The sequence below is a fragment of the Mustela lutreola genome, chromosome 7 (assembly GCF_030435805.1).
Source record: "Mustela lutreola isolate mMusLut2 chromosome 7, mMusLut2.pri, whole genome shotgun sequence".
Taxonomy (NCBI): Eukaryota; Metazoa; Chordata; class Mammalia; order Carnivora; family Mustelidae; genus Mustela; species Mustela lutreola.
The window spans coordinates 53091451-53109601 of NC_081296.1; the positions used below are offsets into that span (position 1 = coordinate 53091451).

At 51.6% G+C, this 18151-nt stretch overlaps 1 protein-coding gene across 20 annotated transcripts in view; it reads right to left on the reverse strand.

The window, feature by feature from the left end:
* The window catches only part of MEGF11 (multiple EGF like domains 11), a 343613-nt gene that overhangs the window by 207706 nt on the left and 117756 nt on the right, over positions 1-18151 (reverse strand). For all 20 annotated transcript variants that reach the window (XM_059180860.1, XM_059180847.1, XM_059180846.1 and 17 more), the window contains exons 2-4: positions 17441-17546; positions 13480-13581; positions 9356-9456 (exon numbers count right to left, since the gene is read on the reverse strand). In XM_059180860.1, the coding sequence (XP_059036843.1) occupies positions 9356-9456; positions 13480-13581; positions 17441-17538 (301 nt within the window). In that variant the 5' untranslated portion in view covers positions 17539-17546. The remainder of the gene's footprint in view (positions 1-9355; positions 9457-13479; positions 13582-17440; positions 17547-18151) is intronic.

Sequence of the window (18151 nt, forward strand, 5' to 3'; positions counted from 1 at the left end):
GACAGAGTTATTATGGTTGCTTCTCCCAGAGAGGTCTCTCAGTGCTGGGGGTCTGAGTCTATTTTATTCACACAATTTCTTTCTCACCCATTCAGTAATTATTCAGCACTGAGCTCCAGGCACTATGTCTGGGCCTGGCAACAATGGTCCCTCAGCTTCCCGAGCTCACTTTGGAATGGGATAGATGGACAGACGAGGCAGCATCACAACCAGTGGGACAGACTGACTGAGGGGGCCGCATGGCTCTCAGACAAGTGGTACTCTAGAGCAAAATCAGAGGAACCTAAACAAGGTACTAACAGGACAGCTGTCCAGAGAAGCTGCTGGGCTTTGGTGCTGTTACCATAAATCTACTTGTTCAAGAACCTTCACGAGGGCCAAAAAGCGCTAACAGGTGGACAAGAGCCCATGTCGGGTGTGCTCACTGTAAATGACGTCATCTGCTGCAGGGTTAAGCATCAGTATCTTAGGAGTTTGGTCACTGAGAATCATCAGGTGGAGCTCAGCCACTCTGGGCGTCCTAAACCAATGTTCTAAACCCGTGAAACTGGGCATGAGATCGAGGTGGCTGCACCGACTTTGGCCACTTGGTGAGGACATGTTGGGGCAGCTGAACAGCAATGCCCCCCCCTTCCCCAGCCACCTCCACCCACCTGGTGACACCCTCCGTTTCCTTGACTACTTATTTAAAATGCTTGCTTATTTAAGATGCTTATCATGCTATGTTGGAATTTTCAAAATATATCTATTTCCCACTAGACCATACACTTCTTATCCATCTCTCTATCCCCAGGACTCAGCGTGCCTTCAAGGCCTAGAGAGCTAATAAATGTGGATGGATGGAGGGATGGATGGACAGATGGAAGGATGAAGGTTGGTCCAGGCAGCAAGGCTCAGCACCAGGTGCTGGTGACTCGGGGGAGCAGCGTCAGCAGTGTTTCTGGCACTGGCAGCTGGCAGCAATCCCGGGGGAGCCTCTTAGGGGGTCAGCAGGGAATTATTTTACAGGAGGAAAGGCCAGACTTTCAGGCAAGACCTACAGCTCTACGTGTACACACACACACACACACACACACACACACACAGCAATCCCCAACTCCCTACTTTGATCCTGGTGTGCTACCTTAGCAAACATTTGAAATCAAACCAGTTTGGCTTCTGTCCTTCCTCTCCAAACAAACCTCTTCACCCACCCTCTCATCTGACCCCCCACTTCCCTCTTCTGGCCAGCAGGAGACCCTCTGCAGGAGGGGAAGGGTAGGACTGGAGGTCACACAGATCTCAGTTCCTGGGCTGCACTCCATCGGAAAAGGGGCTTAGGTTCCCCTGGTGTCTGTTCTTCCTGCTGTGCCAGGCCCTTGTGACCTTCCACCAGTCCGTGAGGAGCAAGTAACAGACTGTATGGAAAAGTGGTGGGTCAGCCTCCAGACGGGACACTGTTTTATTAGTGTTGTTGGAAGTCAGCGGTCAGTCCAGGGAAGCACTGAACTAAATGTCACTGGGTCTGATCATGAAGCCCCTGCATCCCACTGCTCACTAGAAAACAGGGGCATGGAATTCCAGGGACATGGAGAAAGGCCAAAGTAGCCCCTTCTGCTACAAAAATGCTCCCAAAGTATAAAAAATAAAAAATAAAAATAGAGGGGACGCCTGGGTGGCTCAGTGGGTTAAAGCCTCTGCCTTCAGCTCAGGTCATGATCCCAGGGTCCTGGGGTTGAGCCCGCATCAGGCTCTCTACTCCCCCCCCCACAACCCCGCCCAGACTTCCTCTCTGCCTACGTGTGATCTCTGTCTGTCAAATAAATAAATAAAAATCTTTAAAAAATAAAAAATAAAATAAATAAAAATAGAGATATCTAACTGTGCTCAAATGAGAGAAAGAAAGGTAAGTGCCCAAGTGTAAGAGAAAGTGGCCGGGGTAGGAAGCGGGGTGGGGCAGGGTTAGAGCAGGTACAAAAGGGCAGATGCTGAAGCTAAGGTAGCCCAGAGAACAGGGGATCTAGCTAGAGGCTGTCCCCAGCTCAGCTGGGAGCCTGGGGTTTAACCCACACACAGGGGCAGATGTGGCCTTGGGACCTGCCAGCTCTGTGCAGGGGAAACTTGAAAATGCACCAAGCAGCCGAGTGAAAAATACAGGATTCTGCATGAGTAAGAAGTCTTCCACAAGAAACAAAAAACCAGGACAGGGGAATGGGGAGTCAACGTTTCATGGGTCCAGGGTCTCCTGCAGGCATGATGAAAACCTTTCAGGACTAGACAGAGGTGACAGGAGCACAATACTGTCAATGAACTAACCCCCACGAAGCATATACTTCAAAATCATTACTATCGCGTTATGTGAATTTCACATAGATTTTTTTAAAGGAAAAGGCAAAAAAAAAAAAAAAACCCAAAAAACAAAACCATGAAAAATTCCAAGCCTTTGCCACAGTTCCAGTCTCAATGCGGAATCCCAAACCAAGTTAGAGATGCAAAAATGGGTTGTGAGCCACTGAAAACCATTAGTGTGCCTAATAAGAAAACGCAGAACTGATGTAGGGGGCACATGCACTCCTCCAGGGTGTGGGGGAGGAGGGGAAAAAAGCTCAAGAGTTCACAGTGATTAAAAAAAAAAAAGGGAAAAAGAAATTATAACCGATATGGGGGGGGGATCCACCACAGGGGAGAATAAGCAGTGTCCACCCCCAGAATTGATACTCTAGGAGCTTGAGTCAAACTCATGGACTCCACACAGAATTATCTTGACATATAGAATGAATAGCTCAAGCTAAAATCATCTGAGACTATAAAAGAAATATGTTTGAAATAACTAAAGCAATCACTGAAAGAGTAGAATTCATAATGAAAGAACAGACACTACGGAGAAAAAATAAAACAGTGAACACATGGATCTGAAGAAGGACCAAAAGACCTCCTAAGAATGAAACACGCCGTTGTTGAAATTAAGACCTCAACGGGCAGGTTAATTAGCAGAGCGAAAGGATTTGAAAAAATGGATCTGAGAGAAATCTCCAAGATATAGCATGGAGAGCTACAGAGATGAAACATAAGAGCTTAGGAGAGAGAAGGAATGACACGAGTCTCCAATATGTTGGACTTCAATAGAAGGACAGGAGATATTAGAAGAGACATGGCTGAGAATTTTCCATAACTGATGAAGCACATGAATCCTTTGCTTGAACGAGATGTACACTTCTGAGGAGCAAACAGTGTGAATGACGATGACTTCACACCCAGACCCATGCTAGGAAGACGACAGCACACACGGGATGACAAATTCCAGAATACAACAGAAAAACATCCTCACGCCCTGAGGGAAAAATCACTGAAAACCTACAATTCCACAGGCACCATTCAAGAGGGAGGGTCTCATGAAAGCCTTTTCACCTCCAAGTCTAGCTGGGTTGCAGAGTTAAATTTAGGATTATGAGATAAAATCTAAACAACAACAACAACAACAAAAATAAAATCCGGCATTTCAGAGGAGAGAAGCTAAGAGGGGATTGCTCGTGGACCCCGCCCCCTACCAGGAAATACTGAACACAAGAGGTGAGGAGCAAGGAAGTCAGGAAGCAAGAGCTAAATTTACATTTAAATAACCATCCACTGTATAAAACAACCGCTATCATAAGACAAGGGTACCTTAAGCCCCCAAAACACAGTGTGAGGACTTTGCTGGAGTTCAATCCGAGGCACCGCTGAGGCTCCCCCTTAGCCATCCCTGGCCAATCATATGGAACCCACTGGGCCTGCGCAGTCCCCCTCCCCAGAAACTGAGCAACTCCTTCCCCACCCCCAGGCTACAGTGAGGCACGGGGCCAACAGCCGCATACCTGAAGCTGCTGGCTCATCTCTCCAGGTCTCGATTTGGATGAAAACCACACGCAGGGCTCTAGCTTTCTAAGCAGGCACTGAAAGGGCTAGACAACCCCTCCAGGAAGTCCGGGGGCATTACCTCCCCCACCAAAAGGAAAAAGGAGATGGGGGATTGCACAGATTGATTCCCCCTCCTTGCTGGCTGAATACCAACAGGGGGCACCTGTTAGGTGTCATGCTGTGTAACCTTCTCCAGCAGCAGGTAGGTAGACCAGTGGTTTTCAAAGCGCGGTTCCCAACGCAGCAGTATGAGCCTCGTCTGGGAACTAGTTAGAAATGCACATTTTCCAGGACACCTGGGCGGCTCAGTCAGTTAAGCATCTGCCTTCCGCTCAGGTCCTGATCTTGGGGTCCCCGGACGGGGATCGATGTTAGGCTCTCTGCTCAGTGGGGAGCCTGCTTCTCTCTCTCCCTCTGCCGCTTCCCCCTGCTTGTGCTCCATCTCTCTCTCTCTCAAATAAATAAATGAAATCTTTTTTAAAAAACGCACAGTCCCCTCCCCAAGTCTTCTGAGTCTGAGACCGATGCTGGGGCTCTGCAGTCTGTTAGAAGTTAGAACACGTCTTCCAGGTGATTCTTATATGAGGTAATCAGGTGCTGATAATACACTGGAGTGAATTGTGAATTGTGATTACCGAGGCATCTGTGTGGCATTAAGCAAAGCCCTCTTCTCTCTGCTCAGCAGCCAACAACACTGCAGAGTCCCTGCTCCAACAGCCTGGGTCCTGGCAGAGGACGGCACGACAAATGAACAAGGAATAAAATCATCTATCATTTTATCTATCATTTTAAGCCACGGGGATTTGGGTGTTAATCGTTAACAGTGTCATAACCAAGCCCGTCCAGTCGGATACCACCTAAGAATCAAAGAGCATTTTCTCGAAATAGCTCTAATCCCACTCCCTAAGTGAAAAAATCAGCTCCACCTGTGAGGCAAAAATGCCCACTGCCTTCTCTCTCAAGAAAGGAGAAAGAAAGAGAACTGTGCTTGTGCCTGGTGACCCTCAGGAAATATTGGGTGCCTGAGTGATGAAGAGGAGCTAGGATTCAGCTGTATCTGTAGCTAACAGAGCAGGTGGGCAGCTCTGACCCAGAAGGTTCTAGAAGGGCTGCCAAGGGCTCTGGGATAAGGATGGCAGTTCTGGGGCAGGGGAAATGGTACAAAGAGTTTGCATCTGTATCAAGGTCTATGCAGGACACGCTCACTCATTGTTTTATCTTTCTCCTTCCATGCACGGGGATTATCTGTCCTATGCCACAGTGGGTCCAGGGAGGCAAAGGGACTTTCCCAAGATTGCACAGTGAGTTGATGGCAGAGTCAGCCAAGGTTTTTACTCTGACACAGTGTCCCTCTAGTTTCTGCCAAGAAATGGGCTCCAGGAAGGTCATTTTGGAGGGAGGATGATGTCCCTTCTCCCTACCCCGCCCTGCCCAATTATCCCTGTGCACAGTCCTAAGGACTCTTGGCATCAGATGGGTTCTCACCAGGTTCTTCACCCAAGGGGTGGAAAAGAAGTGGAAGGGGAGGGGCCGCAGGGCATTGATTCCTGGGTGCTTCTAGGTTTGCAAGCTTCTCATTTGGCACCCAGCACATGGGGCACCATACCTCATGCAAGCTCCCTGATGCTAGGTTCTCCATTCGCTCCTGGGCAACTGATAAAGCCTGGCTGGTTCCCTTCCTTTCCTTCCATTACAATAAGCAGGAACAAGAGAACGCCAGCAATGACCGACCCTCACCTATACATGGGCTCAACTGTGTCCTCCTATGTTCAAGTCCTAACCCCCATTCTTCAGAATGTGACCTTATTTGGAGATGGGTCTTATAGAGGTAATCACGTTCAAATGAGGTTGTTAGGGTGGGCTTTAATCCAGCCTGACAGGTGTCCCTCCATAAAGGGGAAACCTGGAGACAGACACACATACGGGGAGAAGGCCGTGTAAAGAATGGAGTGCCGGCGCCACAAGCCATGGAGCTACCAGAAGCGAGGGGAGGGGCCTGGAGCAGAAGGAACCAACCACGCAAACACCCTGATTTGGACTTCTGGCCTCCAGTGAGGTGAGCCAGCACACTCCTGTGGACTGAGCCAGCCAGGTTGCGCTGCTTAAAACGGCGGCCCCGGGGAAATGAGTAAGTGCCTCACTCAGTCAGCCTCCCAGCCCAGATCTGCCTCCCACAGCCAGGCCAGCCACCCCCCCCATCTTTGCTGATGGGGTTCCCTGTCCCGTCCATGTCCAAAGACACCATTCCATCCAGCCCGAAGCCCCCCGAAGCCTCCTGAGGGGAGAGCAGGTCACAGTGCTCTCCCTGGCCTGGCATGTCCCATCTGTGTTCTTTCACACACTCTCCTCCGGCTGTCATCCATGGTTCTTCTGCAAGTTGCCTGGTCGTCCCAACAAAACTGGAAGTTCCACGAAGGCAGGAGCTATTTCTAACACTTCTCCTCTATCCCAAGCATAGTGCTATGTGTGGGCCCCCGTGGGCGTCTAATAAATACAGGTTAAACACCCTGCGAGGGTTCCCCCTTCAGTCTTCTGTCTAGAGCTGATTCCTCATTTTTTTAAGATTCTGTTTATTTATTTATTTATTTATTTATTTGAGAGAGGACACAAGTAGGGGGAGGGGCAGAAGGAGAGGGAGAAGCAGATACCCCATTGAGCAGGGAGCCCTATGCAAGGCTCAGTACCAGGACGCTGGGATCATGACCTGAGCTGAAGGCAGATGCTTAACTGACTGAGCCACCCAGATTCCTCAGTAACACTGGGTAAGAGGGCATGACTAAAGAAGACGATCTCTCCATTCTATTTGGCCCTACTTCATCAAGATGCCCACTGAAGCACCTGTAACTCTGGCACCAGATATCTGTGTACCAGACCATCTCTTTCCACTAGGCTGCAAGCTCCTTGAGTAACAACCGTCTCTTGTGTGCATCCATGTCCCCAGCATTCACGTAGAAAAAAAGCCAACAAGCAACAGTATAAATTAAATGGATAAACGTGAACATATGGCGGAAATGACTTACTGTGGGTCCAAAGACTCTGTAAGGGATTTAGGGCTCCATTAGCCCACTGAAACTGTGTGCACAGAGCCGTGTGTGCACGTACGTTTATACGTGTCATGCACATTTTCACAGGGAGAGAGGGTCCACGGAGGTGTGAGAAATTAAAACAAAAGCCAAGAGTGAAGAAATGGTAAGACCCAAAGTCATGGAGTAGGGAGCTGGCCTTTATTAAGTCCCGACCCTGTGCCTGGTGATACAGCTGTTACTACCCCCATTTTAGATGAATGGAAACTGAGATACCAAGAGATGGCCTCTTGCCTAGGCTCACGGAGAGAGAGAAGCAGGAACAGGGCAGAGGACTAGGCTGGGACAAGGCATTCGCCAGTGGGGCTCCTATGGGGACCTGAATGGGTCAGAGCAGACTCCAGAGCCAGACAGCCTACGTTCAAATCCCAGTTCTACCACTTTCTAGGTGTATGATCCGGGTCAAGTCACTTAATCACTCTGTGACTCAGTTTCTCCATCTGTAAAATGGGAGAGAGCAGGGTACCCACTTCAGGGGGCTGTTGTGAGGAACCGATGCAGTCATGTACATAAAGTGATCAGGATGGTGCCTGGCGCAGGGCTGTGCTCTGATGACCAGGACGATGAGCGTAAAGAGGAAGACGCTCTTAGGGACGGAGCTGAGACTCAAACCCAGAGCTGGAGGACACTGGCCCCTCTGGGTCATCACTACTGGCACCCCGTGTGCCACAGTGACCCATCTCGCTGCTGGCACTTCTGTCCCCCTTCAGGAAGAGCCTTCAGTCCTAAAATTGGCTTTTCCAGCTGGCTTCCTGGAGGTGGGCTGGCCTGAGGCCACCAGCCCTGCAGGCAGTGCCCGGCTATTACATAAGGAGTAAGTGGGAGGTTATAAGCCGCCCTTCCTAGTCAGCAAGACCGGGTCTGTGCAATCAGGACACTTAGTGCTTCTGTCCTGCTCTTCATTTTCCAAGAGCTTTACCAACAACTGCTAATGGAAATTAGAAAAGGAATGTGCTGCTCCATTTCTGGAACCCTGTGCTGACAACTGAATTCCCTTTAGCATTTCCCTGAGTCCATCCTTTTCCCCTGAGACCTGAAGGGCCACTCACATCCATTCTGCTCAGCCTCTAGGAGTCCTGTGTCACATCCCACGCCTGGCTCTCCCTTTCCTCTGGGCACACAGAGCAGCAGCAGGAAAACCTCGATCATCATCTCATTTCTCCACTCAGGTCCCCATAGGAGCCCCACTGGCGAATGCTTTATCCCAGCCTAGTCCTCTGCCCTGTTCCTGAGACACAGCCTTTTGTGGATGACTTTGAGTGAGTATCTTTGTATGTTTCCTGCAAAGCCATCACTACAGAACCCATCTGTGGGAGCATTTTTCATTCACTCCTGTAATGCAATTAGAATCGAGCCTCTCCAGCAAGAGGGGATATGTAAGATCAAGAGGGGAAAATTGTCATTTCATTCCCAACACTAACACGCCCACCCTGCCCATACCAGCTTTCTGGTGCTGGCTCATTCTACCCACCCAAAGGGCCAGGAGAATGCTAACAAGGAGACTCACTCTCCAAATCTGCCTCCAAATGAAGAGGCAGAAGCTTTGGGGGTGGATTCCCCTCTGTCATTAATGGGGGGGCTCCCCGTTTCTCTGACAGTCTCCACAGTTGAGGCAAAACTCCACTGCCACCTGGAGAGCCCCATACTGGCCCCAATGCACCTGTCAGAGGTGGTGGGAAAGAGTCCACTGGACTCTAACAGACCCTAACGCTAAATCGTCCCCACTGAGAGGTTAAGTGACTTGCCCAAAGGCACGTCCCTGGGAAGCTGGGACCAGACCCCAGACCTGCAGACTCCTGGGTATCTCCCAGTGCACAGAGCTGCCCTCCCACCCAGAGGGTCTACAGGTGCCAGAAACTCAGCTCTCGCACCTACTTTGTCCTCAGGTCTCCTGATCCTTTTTAGAAATGCTCCCGCTTCCTAGAACCGGCCCCTTGTGATCTCTCTTACTCTTGCCACCCAGTGAGCCAGCCTGTCTTCCTTCCTCCCTTCCACTCTCCATCCCTCCCTCCACGCATCCATCTCTCTCCACCCACTGATCCATCCATGTCTACTTTCGTCCAGCAAAGCCTTCTGAAGCCCTTCAGATATGCACCAGGCATTCAGCCCTTCTTCCCCACACTTCAAAAGTGTCCACTTCTCTCCTGACCCCAGCAAAGCCTAGAACTGACTGGCGTCCATCCGATCCTCTTAGGAGATTGACCGGAGGGCCAAATCTGCGTTCACATGTTTGTACCAGACCCATTGATCCCCTCAGAGCCGGTAGCAGACAGGGACTTCTGGAGCCCCCAGATCAGCTGAGGCCAGCTCCCCAGGACCTGGCTGACAGCCCTACCTCCCTTCCTATGGGTTCCCTCCCCTCCCCCTCCATCCCCAGGGAGATGGCTCCTACGTACGTATGCAGAAGTCTCCGTTCTCATAGTAGCCGGGACAGCACTGGGACCTCCGTCGGTACATGGTCCGGAGGCCGCGCCGATACGCCGTCTTATAGCTGATCCTGAGGCACAAGGGAGAAAGCCACTTGAAAGTATTGAAAATCAATCCCTTGCGTTAGAATGATATTTGTGTTAAGCTATATTGGGGATGCCATTCAATAATTACTTTAAAATGCATGGCGGCTTCAAATATGAAGGAACACAATAAAGAAAAATCGATGGCTGCATCTGGGCCACTTTGATGCAGAACATAGGACTCACACACCGTTCGCTACACCTGCCGACTTCCCCCCAGTCTCTTCAGCAGGATATGGAGAAGGGTTTTGGAAGATCACTTCTGGGGTGATAGTGCAAGGTAACCAGGGGCTTCTCCTGAAGGCCTCCAGACCCTAGGGAGCTCCTGGGACAGGGACCCAGACTGGACTGGGGCCCTGAGAGCATCTCTGCCAGGGCCACTGCCCAAAGGAGGAGGCAGCTGAAAGGCTCCAGAGAACAGATTCCCCCCACCTGGAGAATGGAAGAAGAGTCAGCAAAGGGCCCTCTGAGTCCAACTCAGTCCCAGAGAGTGGATTAACCTCCCTCACGCCACAAATAATGTGTCCCGGGCAAGAGCTTTGCATGCCAACATCAGGAAGGCTCAGACCCGGGCCCTGGTTCTGCAGCAGGGAGAAGCTAAGGCCCCAAGCAGCTCTGGCTTGGGAGTCAGAGCCCTGGGGTGTGGCCCTTCTGCTGACAGAGGCCTTGATACTTCCTCCTGTGCCAGAGAGATTTATAGGCAAAATCTCATTGCATTCTCTATCTGAGGCACGTGGTATGACTATGTCACCTTTCTTTTATTTCCTTGTTAGAGTTTTTATTCTTATTTTATGCACCCCTCCTTTGGTTTTATGGATTAGAAAACTGATATTGAGAGAAGTTAATGACTCACTCAAGGTCACACAATGAATCCATTTCAGAGTCAAGATTCAAACCCAAGTCACTCTCATTTCAAAGCCACTAGGCTTAAACTAGGGCCCTGTGCCAGTCCTGCCAGTCCCCACAGGGTGGCCGGCTGGTTATACAGGATGGCCATGGTGAGGGAGAAAGACCAGATAAATGGCTGGTGGAAGGACCGAGTCCTTAGGAGGAAGTAAAAATGGGGTATTGGTAGGCAAAGCTCCTTCCTCACACCTAGGGTCAAAATGGAAGAGACTGATGTGACCATTAAGGGACAGAGAGAGGGAGTAACTTCCCAAGGTCATGATGTGTGATGAGGATTCAACCTAAGTCATTGGGCCTTGAAGCCAGAGTTCCTTCACCTCCCCATCCACATCCCAGGGGAGCCTGCCCTTTGGGCCCCCTCCAGGGGGCAGAGCAGCGGAGGCCAGATATGGGAGATGCATATAGCCTGCTTTCCAATGGAGGGTCAGGCCAACTTGGGAAGGGAGCCCCATAGCACTGGCTCGGCTACCCCTCCCAGTCCTTAAAGCACAAGCTTTATGACAAATGACAGTGCAGGGCCCTGGGGAAATCTGTGATATTTGGGAATGTCGTAAACTAAGGTCATTCTACTTTGTCAAAAACCCATAATGAAATGTAAGCCGGCCTCAAACTGAAGCTACCTCCCCGGCACAGGAAAGCAGCTCCCGGCAATTGAGGGGGTTGGGATGGCGTGGGCCTCTCAGATAAAGAAAGAGGGTTGGCTGAGAGTTCACCCAACCCAGTCGTCCCACCACACAGGCATATCCCCCAGCCCTTCCAATGGAGAGCTGGTCTCAGCACCATGCCAGCCTCCCAGGAGAGAGATGTCTCCTCCTGCTTCTAGTTTTCTCACCCTTTGCTCACTCCCATTGTTGGGGAGGGGAGCAGTAGAGGGAAGGGGCCAGGGGCCAGACTGTCAGGGAAGGGGTGCTGCATTTAAACAAAGCATTCTCTGCTGAAGCAGACTGATGGTGTCTCTATCAGCACGCACACCCCAGGTTAGCAGGAAAGCTGCAAGGCAACTCAATAATTTAGCAAAATAATTCATGTTCCAGGAATGCAGCCTATTTTAATAAGCAGCCACTCACTCACCATCCCCCCAGCGCTGATGGATGGCAGCCCCGGCCTCTGAGTACCCAGCAAAGCCACACCTCAGAGCAAACTTTGCTCTGGCACAGGGCCTGACGAGCTCATGGAGGGAGCAGGACCTCGATTTCTGCCTCCACCTTTGACTGGGGGCCACGGGCAGCCCACTTGGCACAGCTGAGGAAGCTGGAAGGGGGCATTTGGTCCCACCTCTTCATTTCACAGTCAACGGCTATGGGAAGGGGATGCAGCCATGGCCAAGTAGCTCTATTGGACCGAAGTTCCTACAAACAAACTGTACAGTCTGGGGGAGGGTCGGGGAGGAACTACCATAAGGCGCCAGAGAGAGAACAAAGGTGGGTACTAGAGGAAATGAGACACCTGAAAGGAGGAAATGACACGGGCCCAAGTTAGCCCAAGGGCAGGCCCGAGTCAACCATACTCCACGTGGCTACACTTCAGATAGAAAACACAGAGCCTTACTGACTTGAAGACCACAAGACAACCCCAGGGTTGATCCAGGAACTTGAGAGTGAAAAGCAAAAACCCCAGAAAAGAGAAAAGCCACAAAGAGACAGCACCATATTTGTTGTAAAATCTCTGCCCAAACTCCTGGCCCCTGAAAGGTGTGTGTGGAGGGCAGGTCCCACGCAGTCCCACTTAGACAAAGCCTGTGAAACTTTTATCGTCTGGAAATTGAATGCAGCCAGATTAACTGGCTGGCCAAACAACAACAACAACAAATCCATACTCCTGGGAGGGACATAACAGATTTCATTCTCTAAAATCTCTGCCATGAACAGTGCCCAAAATACAATCCAAAATTACCAGACACAAGGAACAACTGGAAAACACCGCCTACATAAAGGAAAAGACAATGAATGAAGACCACCGTGAAGTGGGCCAAATGTTGGAATCAGCAAAGAAGGATGTTAAAGCAGCTATTATGTGTACGCTCACAGCAACGTTACAAACAAAACCCCAAAGAAAACCAGGCCTTTGCTTCAGCATAAAGCAAGTTTCCCCATTCACCTTGCTACCCACCGTGATTTGGGCATAAACTACAAAGAGGGACAAGGCCCACAAGGAGGAAGCCAAAGAAATCCAGAACCAACACGAGTGTTTGGCAACTAGGCAAGAGGCCTAACAGGTGGCTGGCCTCCCCATCATAGGCTCACGGACCCTTCATTTGCTGCCTCTCACCCCCCAAATAATAGTGCCACCTTGCCCGGATCTAATAGCTCGCTTTTCCCCATCTTCCCCTGCACTTTTCAAAGCATCCCTGACCTTATCTGGACCCTGTGAGAGTAAGTAGGGTGGGATCACTATACGTTTGATGAGCACACTGGGAATCCCCAAATGAAACAACTTGCCCAGGATTGTCCAATAACACGTGTTCTCTCTTCCTCCCTCTCCTCTCTGCCCCAGCGACATGACAGAATGGCAAGATCTTCAGGAGGGCTGCAGACAAGGGAGCTGGAGACCCACAGGCTGTCATTCAGATTGAGCACTTCCCATGGGCAGGCTGGACAAGGGGCCAAGAGGGCGCCCGATTCTCTCCTGTGCTCAGTTTCCCCAGCCAGCTGCCCTGGCATGGACTGCCCCTGCTCTGAGGGATCTGTCTGAGGTTGCAGTTCCCCCAGCTGACCCTGAGGCAGAGATTCCAGGACAAGCTGTTTACTGGGGAGACAATCTAAGGAAGCCCTGGGAGGAGAGGGGGGAAGAGACGGGGAAGAAAAGGCAGCCCATTCACAGCACGCTGGGGTATGTGTAGAATGTTCCTCAGAGTTCTCCCCTCTACCCTCAGGGTGATGGAGCTGGGGGATTTACCCACCAACTCCCCATGAGTCTCGTTGGCTGAGGGACACCCCAAGGGCAGTCATTCCCTAGCGCTTCTGGCCCGCCCTGCCCATGAGCTTCTCTGGCCAGAAGGAAGCCCTCAGCAGAGCATCTCAGATCTCCATTACTAACTGGCATGAAGGTGAGCCCTGAGGGCCCAGCACATTCTCCCTGCCCCATCGCCCGAGAGAGGTACTCACCGGTGCCTGGTGCACTTGAACCAGTTGAGGATGTCTGTGCATCTCGTGTAGTAGATCTGGTCGAAGGGGTGTGCGTATGATTCCTGGACGGTCACGGCATAGCTGAGAACCAGACAGGAGAGGGAAGCTGTGATCAGCGCTAGAGAGGCTGAGCTGGTATTTAAGATGGTGGCTCCTTCCCCAGGGAAGCCAGGCCCACAGCCAGGGAACCGGGGGCTCTAACCTGCCCCCACCCCCACTATCCTCCAAGACATATCCCTTACTGCCCTTTGGCCCAGCTCACTTTCTGAAATTCTAGTTCACTTGTTCATGTATCAGAGAAAGAATAAAGGAGGGTTTAGGTTTATTCTATGTGGCTCTGGAAGGCAGAGCCGACAAGCTTTTAAATACTTTGTTCAGATTTTTATGGGTTTCAAAGCATATATGTGGAAGCTAATCCTTGTAGCAATTTTATGAAGTAAGTGGTCCCATTTTACAGATGAAGAAACTAAGGTACCAGTTAACAGCTAATAGTGATTGAGTGCCCTGTGTTAAGTGTTTTAATCCATTTGAATTCTCACAATCCTATAAGGCCGGTGGCACTACTCTCTTCATTTTACAGACAAGGACAATGAAGAAGAGAAAAAATAAGTGACTTCCCCAAGGTCACCCAGTTACCTCTGGTCTCTTCTGTCTCCATGATAGCTGCGGGAGCATCAAGAACACGCCCCAGACCTCCTAATTGAAGTGCTATCTTGTTATGCTGCCCGTTAGCTGTAAACCCGAACCGTGGGTAGAAGTCTCGAGAAGGAAGAGCTCAGCCTTAACCCGTAAGCCTTTCTACTTGCCTGCCCCCAGCAGGAGTTGTATGAAAAGGTAGTCGAGCCAGGCTGCTGAAGGGAAGATTCCCACTTGCTGTGCAGGCTGGGAAGGGGCCCCAGCTGAGACATCAGGAACTCATCTTTATGTAGGTTGGTATTTCTCACTGCTTCCCCCCAGACGGCTCGCTGACCTGGGCCAGATGGCCAGATCCAGGCTATAAAAACCCGTCTGCTTTGCCTGAGGAAACTGTTGGTTTGCTTGCAAGGGGGGCTGGGCAGGCCAGCTCCCCGAGTGGGTCCCCAACAGGCTCCCTGATGCCTGAAAAGTCAGATATCTGAAATCCAGAAAGAGGGCCCAGGGTCAGTCAGCAAGGTACAGGACTTAGGGAGCTGGAAAATTCTGGCTCCTAGAAGCACCAAGGATGGAAGGAGGGGGACCCTGCTAAGCCCCAACAGTCGGCGCAACGGAGATGTATGAGTCAGAAGCACACGTCTGCGCAGACATGGGCCAAACCTGGTTTCACCTCTAGGCTTGGGGACACTGAGGCAGCTCAACAGCCACCCTGGGCTTCCTACAGGCCCCTTCCCACTCCCAGATTTCGCGAGCCCATGCTTCCACGCGGCTACTGAAAACCTCACTTAGGGCAGGAGAATGAATGGCTCAGAGTGCATTGTTCTCGGTCACAGCTGAACCCTGCCACCTGTTCACAGCGTGTCCTTAGACATGTTACTTAACTCACAGAAGCCTCCCTTTCTTCACCTGTAAATCCATGACAAAAATTGCCAGGGACTTCACACAGTCATTGTGAGGATTCAGCAAGATGATAGGAGTGTCCATCCCACAGGGCGGTGGGCAGATAAAGCAAGATAAGACATGGAAAGTGCTCAACACAAGATAATACACATAAGACTTCTAATGGCTGCCCAGTGTCTAACAGGTGCCCCCCACCATTATTATTGACCACAGGGCTTCACCTCCTGTACTAGGCACTGGGGACATGTCCTCCCTGACCGTGGAGGGGGAGACAGGAGGAGCAGAACCCACACACAGAACGGACACCTTGCCTTTGTTAAACACTCGGGGGATGGGCGGTGCTCAGGCACCCCTTCCAGTCCTGACAGAGACAGTGAGTCCTCTGAGAAAAGGCACCAGCCCAACAGTGGGGTGAGCCGAGTGTCACGGGGGACAGTCCCTGCTCTGTAGGGGTGTCCTGGGCCGAGCAAGTCTGGCAGTGAGACCTTGAATCAACTCCAAGTCTCTAGGGCGATGTTTGTGCCCCTGGTTTCACGGCTGGGCAGTTTAACACGCTTACTTGCCAACATGCTAATGAGGGACCAGATTAATCTTGTAGAGCTGGGTTTCATTAGACGGGGGAGGTCTTCCACTGGGTTTTATGGTGGAGGGACATAACTAACAAGGACCCCACCCGAAGCACTAATCTAGCTGAGAAATTCTCCCTAAGTGGTCACTGGGGGCCGGGGCGTGTTTCTGGAATGACACAGACTACATCTGTCCACGTGTCATTGGCAGCGGAGCTCAGGCAGGCAAGCCAAGAAGGCACTCGGTCTCATGGGGTGTTGCCCACAAGGCCTCCTCTCTAGGGGCTGGAGAAGCCGCAGGGGCCCCCAGACCTCACTTTAGTTCTAGGGTCAGTCCCCGTCCTCCCATTAAAGGATCACCTCGGCGGACAGCCAGCTCACTGCAGGCTCCGTTCAGAGTATTTTCATATTCCAAATTCACTGATGTCGGGGAGGTCTAGAAAATTAAGAGGATTTGGGACCCAGAAAACTATTTGTCATCCACACCTCCAGTGAGCCTGATGTGCACTAAATTTGTGAGGAGCTGTTCCCGCAAAGCCAGAGGTATCAGCAAGAAAAGACCATAATTGACCTTTACAGTCCCGAAAGCCCTTTCATGACACTGGCACCCTGATCCTCCAGCGAGGCTGGGAGACCAGGATAATTATTCTTCCCACTCCACAGAGGTGGAAGCAAACTCAAAGTGGTTCAGTCGCTTCCCCCAAATCATTACAGCGAGCAGGTGGCGAGATCCAGACTGGAATGAACCGAACCAACGTCTTCTCATGTCAGATCTCGTGTTCCTCCCACTTGACCTAAAAGGGACACAGTGCAGCACTGCCTTCTGCTCCCGCCCCGACTCTGGAGGGACTCCTGTAGAGGACCCAGTCCCTCATGATCATGCCAGTGGGGGCACAGTCCCTCTGCTTCCGCAGCCCATCCCTGCAGGGCCTGAAGCTGCCCAGATGGGGTGCCTCGCCTTGCCCTGCCCTAGGGTTGGGACACTACCCCTCGCAAGCATGGAGCACGGACAGCCCCACTTGCTTGTCCTCTCCCATCTGCCTCCCCCACTGGGCCCTCATCTTAATTTTATTCATTTGATTTATTAACATCTAAGTGGCAGAGTCGTCCTGGTCAGCACAGCCAATCAATTCCAGGGTTTAATTCGGTTTTTCCTGATTGGGTCTCTGGTCACTATCTCTCTGCTCACCAAAATCAATACTTTAACCTTGGACTCAAAGTCAAGCTGTCTGCAGGGCCCTGGCCCATTCCCCACAGACTAGCGCTGCAGCCTGAATGCAGCCAGCCCTTCTGCCGAGGCCCTGGGCTGCATTTCCCCCCGTAGCCCTCCCACCCACCCTGGCCAGGAGCCGCAGAGTCCCCTCACCGGTCCTCCATGGGGCTGACGGCCCGCCGCCCGCACAGGTGAGCCACCCCCAAACCTGGGGGACCGGGCAAGACGTCACCGTTTTGGAGAAAAGCACATCTGGACCACAGTCACTCACTGACCCCCCCACCCCCCGCCTAGCTGTGGGCGGGCACTGAGCCCCTCTGTGCCTCTACTTCCTTGTCTGTAAAATGGCCATTTTACAAAGGCAAATGCAGGGAGGGACAAGAGTTCCTTGTGAACTATCAGACCGCATCACTTAAGTCATGCTCCTCCGCCTAGAGCTCCCACGGCCCTGAGTGTAGACAGAATCGCCGTTGCTTGGTCCTCTTCCAGCGCCTGCGCTGTTTCCCCAGCTGGACTGCAGGCCCGCGGCGGGCAGTTTCTTACCTCCCGACTGCTTTTGTCCCAAGGGTACCAAGCCCCAGGGAGAGGCCCTGAGGGAACGCTCGGCCGTCTGAGACTCGTATCTTACCTCTCCCAGTGGCTGCACACGTTGGGGTCCTCGGGGTTCAGGGACAGGGTGGTTTGCAGGAGGGAGAAGACAATGAACTCTGTCACGGAGAGTGCCATCCCGGGCCCTGTGGGGGGGGGGGGGGGGACAAAGGAAGCAGCATCATGAATCAGACCGTTTTCCCAGGCATCTGCTCGCCACTGAGACTTCACACACAAGGCGGTAAAACAGACTTGCTAAACAGACTAAGTTTGCCCCAACGTCATGTAATGAGTGTTTGATATTTCACACTTGTGGGCTCTGACTACACTTCACCAGTTCTGAGTAACCGGGGAGTGGGAAGCCTGAGTCAGGAAAAAGTTGATATTCCAGGCCAGGGCTTCTGAAAGTTTGTTGGCTCATGGGCCACTTTGAGCCAACTTCACACAAGTTCAAGAACTTCTCTCCAGAAAAATGCCCACGTGCGCGACATTTGACTGTAAGATCAGGGTGTCCCCAGGCCCCCAAGCCCAGGCTGAGACCAATAACTCCTGAACTTTTTTTTTTTTTTTAAAGATTTTATTTATTTGCCAGAGACATAGTGAGAGAGAGAACACAAGCAGGGGGAGTGGGAGAGGGAGAAGCAGGCTTCCCGTGGAGCAGGGAGCCCCGTGTAGGGCTCGATCCCAGGACCCTGAGATCATGACCTGAGCCGAAGGCAGACGCTTAATGACAGAGCCACCCAGGCGCCCC